At 29.5% G+C, this 7,009-nt stretch overlaps 1 protein-coding gene across 1 annotated transcript; it reads left to right on the top strand.

Annotated features, from left to right (window-relative positions):
• Positions 1-637: 637 nt before the first annotated feature.
• Positions 638-1,318, top strand: LOC125810393 (agamous-like MADS-box protein AGL80). Its single transcript, XM_049489892.1, has one exon. It carries the CDS (start codon positions 638-640, stop codon positions 1,316-1,318), a length of 681 nt encoding a protein of 226 aa, XP_049345849.1.
• The last annotated feature ends 5,691 nt before the right edge of the window (positions 1,319-7,009 follow it).

Here is a 7,009-nt window from a genome sequence, read left to right on the forward strand (position 1 = left end):
TTCCCACTGTGTAAACACATTAATTTGATCGGTGTTTTTTGTAATTATTTTGAATTGATTTGCCTCAAGACCAATTTAGAAGAATTTTTAACGTGAGTTAAGTGACTGGTTGGTGAGTATCAGACAGTAATAAAAACAAATTTAAGTCTTTAAAATTTCTGTTAAATATTGTTTCTTTCAAAATTAGATAAAATAATAATGTGTTTCTATAAGCGCTGTAACAATAATAATCATACACATATCACCATTTAATATTCAATGCATATTTGTATTTTATTAAATTAATCATTAAATTCATTATTATATGGATATTGAAATATGTATGACATGATGTGTCAAAATTCTTACTTAATATGTATGACATGATGTGTCAAAATTGATCATAATAAGAGTGGAGCCATAATCTACATTTATTTTAAGATGATAGTCCTCATTTAATTTTATGCCAAAAATAGAATGACAACTAAGAATCCTCTAATTCAAATTATTCAAAATTTTACAAAATCAAAATTCCCTCCCTATAAATTGAAGTCAATCGATCCTAGGAAAAGAAACATACAACAACAATAACAATACCATTTAATCCCCAATATCCAAACAACAACAACATTTGTCCTCCTTTTCCTCCTCCTTAACAATGCCTAGAAAGAAAGTGAAGTTAGCTTTTATTGAAAATAGCACTGCGAGGAAAGTCTCATACAAAAAAAGACAGAAAGGGTTCTTGACAAAGGCCCGTGAACTTAGCACCCTTTGTAATGTTGAAATAGCTGCCGTTATCTATAGTCCTTACCACAATGAACCTATGATATTTCCAAATAATGATTTTGTTACCAACACCTTTACAAGGTTTCTAGAGTTGCCAGAATTAGAGAAATCAAAAAACATGGTGACACAAGAAAATTTCACCAAGCAAAGGATCCAGAAAATGGAGGAACAACTCGGAAAGGTAAGAAAGGAAAACAGAGTCAGGGAGTTCACAAACAAGATGTATGAAATGTTGAATGGAGAAGATATTCCTAACGGTATACACGTTTACGATCTCAACGATCTGAGTTACGTGATCAACCAAAACCTTAAACAGGTAAGCGAAGCAATCAAAACAAAGGTCAATGGAGAGGACCCCATATTATCTACACCAGTGTTACCACAAATGAACCCTTCAATGAATAATCATCAGAGTCCTGCATTGTCTGAGATGTTTGACTGGAGCGATGATCTGATGAATTTGGAGTGGAGTGATTTGATGACTTTACTTGATGAGCCATCTTTCAATAACACTAATGTTCAAGATCCAAATCACAACAACGATAATTTATAAGGATCTAAGACTAATATATGTCTCTTTCAATTACTATTGTTTTGTATGTCCATGTTATTTGATGGACTGTTTATGTCTTTTATTAGTTTGCATATCTAAGTTGCATTATATGATTCTCAATACTCTTTTATCATATCCTCATTTGAAATGTCCATCTGTTATTTTTTTTTCTTCAAAGTTTGTTATTTCATTTACTTATTGTCAATTTTTTCTTAATGTTTACTAGATACTCTTATACTTATTATTACTATTGTTATTATAAATGTTGTTTAGTATGGTTTTCAACTATGGTATTAATGTTGCTATTAAATTGAGATGGGTTTAAACGGAAATAGGACCGGTAAAAGCTTTAACTTGTGTAAGATTGAGACATTATTAGACAATGCTAGTCTAGGCTCTTCTAGGAGCCCAAGTGATTTTAGAGGAGGATTGTTTGTCCGGGTGATTAATCCTGCCATAATGTACTTCTACCTATTACAACACCAACAACTGAATCGGCTAATATAATTTTTTAGAGAGTTCATAGAATTGTAATTTTTGAATATGGTCTTTGTATATTTGTACACAAACTTTGAAGATTATAGGACTAGTTAAGGCTCCAATTTTTTTTTCCAACATGATATATTTGGTATATTAGACTGCACCCTTTATTTGTCTCTTTAAATTTTCTTTCTGTAACCATGTTGTTGTGTTGAGGTTAATTTTGCACTCGAAGAATTAGATATACTAGATAAGGACACTGAAGGATGTGATTTTGTGGTCAATGAATTGGATTGGACACCATGATGTCTCACGTTTAATTTCCAAGAGAGACAAAACTCTAGGTGATTTTTTCTCATCTATTCTAGCCTTGGTGAACAAAGCTATCTAGTACTTGTTGCTGGTGTAAGGTGATATATATTGCGTGAAAATTAATCAAAGTATACACAAACTGATTTGGAACGCAGTTGTAAAAAGCAAAATAATAATAATCAGAAGATGGAAAAAAAGCATTTTGTCCAGATGAACCCTTAAGATATATGAGGATTCAATATGTTACATATCACGACCCTTACTCATCGTGAGTGGCACCCACACTAACCCTTTAGTGGGAGAACCAACTAACAATTCAAGCTTAACCCGACAATCAATTAAGAACCAAGTCATGATATCAATTATGAATGTGGAGTTGAAATGCATGATTTGTTGTCTCTTCCGTGTGGTGTGATGCTTGTGTGCTTTGATTTTTGAACACCATGATAAGACATGTGATGAATTATGATATCGAGGTCTTTGCCGACGAGTATGATTAAACCGAGGTCATTTCCGACAATTGTTTATAAAGCCGATGGAAAATGATTCTGGCTAGTGATTTGATATAAAGCCAATGGAAAATGGTTCCGGCTAGCGATATTGTGCCGATGGGAAGTGGTTCTGGCAAGAGATTGATTATTGTGACTTGATACCATTGATGCGTCTATGTGATTTACTTGGTAATTGTGATTGATGTACTTGTTGCATATGACTAAACTACTTGACTTACTTCATTCGTTTGATTGATGATTTGTGACTATTGAACTACGGATATTGGGCCTTATGAGCAGTGTATTGTAGAACTGCTGGGTTGGGCTGATAGGTTGTAGTTTGAGTAGGTTCGATTGGAGTGTAAGGGGTATTCAATTTCTAGCTAGATACCTTGTTTAGTAGGTTGCTTGATGGGTATCATATTTGCGGTACTGACTCATTGCTTCTACACTTGTGTAGGTATCGAGCCCGGTATAACGTGATCACTCTTCTTCTCTTTTCTGAACCTCATTGAAGGACTTGAAAGGTAGTTGTTTGTCATTCTGGCGGACCCTCTTTTCCTTTTCTTTAAGCGCTTTGTTCTATTTGAGAAACAAAGACTAATACTTGTACTTATTTCTTAATTCCGCAGTTTATGTATTTAGTGGCTTGTACACGTGACAATCAAGTTTTGGGGTATTGCTTGGAATGAATAAGTTTTCCGCCTTTGTCTTGTTCTTGATTTATATTTTCTCATCTCTTTCGTTTTTGTTGGGTTGAGGCTGACTTGTCTTGATGAGAATAGACAAGTGACATCACGTCTATTTTTGGGCCATGACACTCTACCCACTCTCTATCTCTCTCCTCTTTCTACGTCCTCTCTCTTAACACAAATACAAATTGTACAATCAATTATACAAATACAAATATAAATATTGACAGTCGTTTATACAAACACAAATGTTGACATTCGTTTATACAAACACAAATGATAACAATCAGTTATGCAAATTATAAATGTTAATTATACAGATTTCTTTAGTGATGCGAATACAAACACACATGTATTCATTGATACAATATTGATACAAATGATGACAATCAATTATACAAATACAAATGTTGAACTCAACACAATTGTATTCAGATACAAATTGTATTTGTTAATACTATTGATACAAATGATAACAATCAACTATACAAATACAAATGTTGAACTTGAAACAACATTGATATAATTGTATACAATTTATTTGTTGATACAAATTGTATTCGTTAATACTATTGTATTCATTGATGCATATACATACTAATTACATAATATATATATATATATATACACACACACAATTATCCGACAGATATACAAATACAATTATTGATACATATACATATATACAATTATCTAACAAATATACAAGTACAATTTGTCTCTCTCCACTCTCTTCCCTCTCTCCTCCATGTCCTAATCTCGCTCCCCCTAACATGTAGCTACGAATTGTAATAAGTAAACTATAGCTATTTTTGCCTCATTATATTTCAAGTTTTTGCTATTTTTGAAAGTTCATCTAAAAACTATTCTTTTGAGAGAAAGAGTAAATGGATGCAAAATTGTAGAAAAAAGAACCTCAAGAGAGACTGAAAGAGGGCTAGAACAATCTGAAGCAGGAGTGAGAGCGGAGATGGGCTACATTACGGTACAATTCACGCTACCAGTATAATATTAACTCTAAGTAGCAAAATTTAGCATCATATTTTTTTGAGAAAATATTATCCACATGTAAATATTTTAAATTTTAGAAATGTTAAAACTTCCAATGCAAATTCATAAGAGCTTACTTTAAATTAAATTCCATGTAATTAACATTTTTTTAATAGTCAGTGTGATAGCCAACAAATCATATTAAAGAAATAATCCGTATTAAATAATTTCTATGCTATAACCTATTGTTAAGTAGGTAAGTAATTTCAAAATTGAGATAATTCATTTAAGAAATCACCTGCTCAACATAATTTGACTATTCTAATAAGTTAAACTACTATTTTATTATTCAAGGACGATTCTTTTTCTTATCGGATACTCCTCTTATTCTATTATTGCTGGATTAAATATGCATTTTTTTGACAAGGTGTTGACGTGGATCCACATTGTCATGTACCATGGAGCATGCATTTTGATTTTTGGTCTTTTTTTTTTTTTTTTTAATGTACATAGAAGAAAATTTGAATAGAAAATATAATAAGAGATATATTTAAACTAAATTATTTATGATAGTAAAGACATATATTTAACTCTTTTCGATATTAAAAATTACACTTTATTAAATTTGATTAATTGAATCATGTATTTTATTTTATTTTTTGGGTAAAAATGATTGCTCCAAACTCTAATATCTATTTTTTGTTTTTCAATTTTTATTGCTTATAGCTATTTAACTTCAAAAATACCATCTTTGATAGTCAAATACTTCCATTGCTATATTTTGCATATTTTTGGGCCTTTTCACCATTTTTCTTCTAATAAAAAATAATGGGAATACTTAAATTCACAACTTGACTATACATTATAAAATAAAATGAGCTTTCTAGTTATTTTATAGCTAAAATTACTGATAATTAATAACCATGAAAAAAGAATTAAATATAACTGAAAATTAATTTCCTTAGTGTGCACTTATTCAAGTCACACATTATACGCATCAAACCTATACCTATGACATGCCTCTAATCCACGGAATCATGCGTTGTGCTCTTATTATCACATCAAAGTTGCATGATATGTCACTAATTAATATCTCATTTGATTTAATTTATATGATACTTTTTACTTCTCAATAATCAATTCGACTAATATTTAAAGCTAAATTGATTTATATCAACTCAATATTTCTAAATTAAAATTTAAGTATTGATTCAAGATTTTACAAATTACAATATTTTTCATGTCAATATAATAAAAAATAATACACTTTAAACTATCGATCAAAATTCACATATTTTGTATTTAGATTTTTCAAGAAATTCTTCGATTTTTTTTCAAAAACGGATGATTAATCACATGTTGTTAACGTTCCGTGGATAACCAAGATATTGAGGAATATCCAGAAAGGCATTTAGAAATTTTATCAGGACAATGTTTTTTTATTTATTTGTATTCACAACTTTTGAAATGAGAGGAAATTGGAGGACGATGTCAAGTCAAAATAGAACAAACAAATTGAAAACATATAAGATTTTCTTTTTCCATTAAATAGGATGAGTTTATAGCCAAAAACATTTTTAAAATATACCCAAACTTAAATACATCCTTAACTTATTCTTCTTAACAAAAAAAATTTCTCAAGTATTTAAAACTTGACAACTTTCATCCTTTTATTCAAATATGTCAAAAAGTTAACGAATTCCACACAAAAACACAAGTTAGATGAAATAAATTGAACTATTGTTAGATCAATAAACTTTTAGGGTAGTTTGATAGTTGAGGATGTTCAAGATTTTGAAATGTGATATCTGGCACTCGAGTTTCATTCTCCATCATTAAAAGTAAAAGTCTCTATTGGTGTATATGCATTTTATATAAATTTGGTGAATATAAATAATAAAGTAGGAATTGATTTGGTGAATATAAATAAGAACAAAGGGAGTAATACTTTTTTGTTTTTTTTTGCATAATAAAAAAAAAACTTCTCTTTCGGCTACATATGAAAATGTTTAAAGCAATTAATATGAAAAAGGACAAAATTGGTGATATATGTTTGATAATCACTACTTCTAGTATGTTTGATTTTAGCACGAAATTAATTCTCTGAAAATGTGTAATTGCACACAAGTGAAACAAGGCATGAACCATTATGATATTGACACACATGAAAATTGTCATAACTTGTGCAGTGTTACATAATTATTTGTGAGAATACCAAATGAGATAAAATATTTAAGGTCTATGAACATGAAAATATAGTTGCGGATAATATTGACCAACAAATAACTCCAAGTTCAATGTTGGTTCGTCTTCTCGATCATATGATGGAGAAATGCAAGTTCAACGTGAGTAGATTGTCCATATTATGTGAGAGAATTATATTAAAGACTAGCACAATACAATTTATGTTCAATTTTTTTTATTGAATTAAAGTTTGATCAATTAAAGTTAGATGAAATAATTACTTGAGTCGAGAACAAATACATTTGTAATAATTTATTATGCGATTTTATAATTTTTTATTTATTTGATAAGATTGAATAAACAATTAAAACTATTTTAATAGTTTTACAACTTATAAATTTTTTATATTTATGTGAAAATATACTAACCCATAAATTCTATATCACATATCAAAACAGAACTTTAACTTCATTTTATTATTTCATATTATAATAACATATCATGATTCCTTATCGCGGGAACCTAAGTTACAACATAGTTTA

The sequence above is a fragment of the Solanum verrucosum genome, unplaced genomic scaffold, assembly GCF_900185275.1.
Source record: "Solanum verrucosum unplaced genomic scaffold, falcon-dt-bn FXZP01000038.1, whole genome shotgun sequence".
NCBI lineage: Eukaryota > Viridiplantae > Streptophyta > Magnoliopsida > Solanales > Solanaceae > Solanum > Solanum verrucosum.

What these genes read in the sequence shown, in the direction of transcription:
- LOC125810393 (XM_049489892.1), top strand. Translation starts at nt 638, where the DNA reads ATGCCTAGAAAGAAAGTGAAGTTAGCTTTTATTGAAAATAGCACTGCG.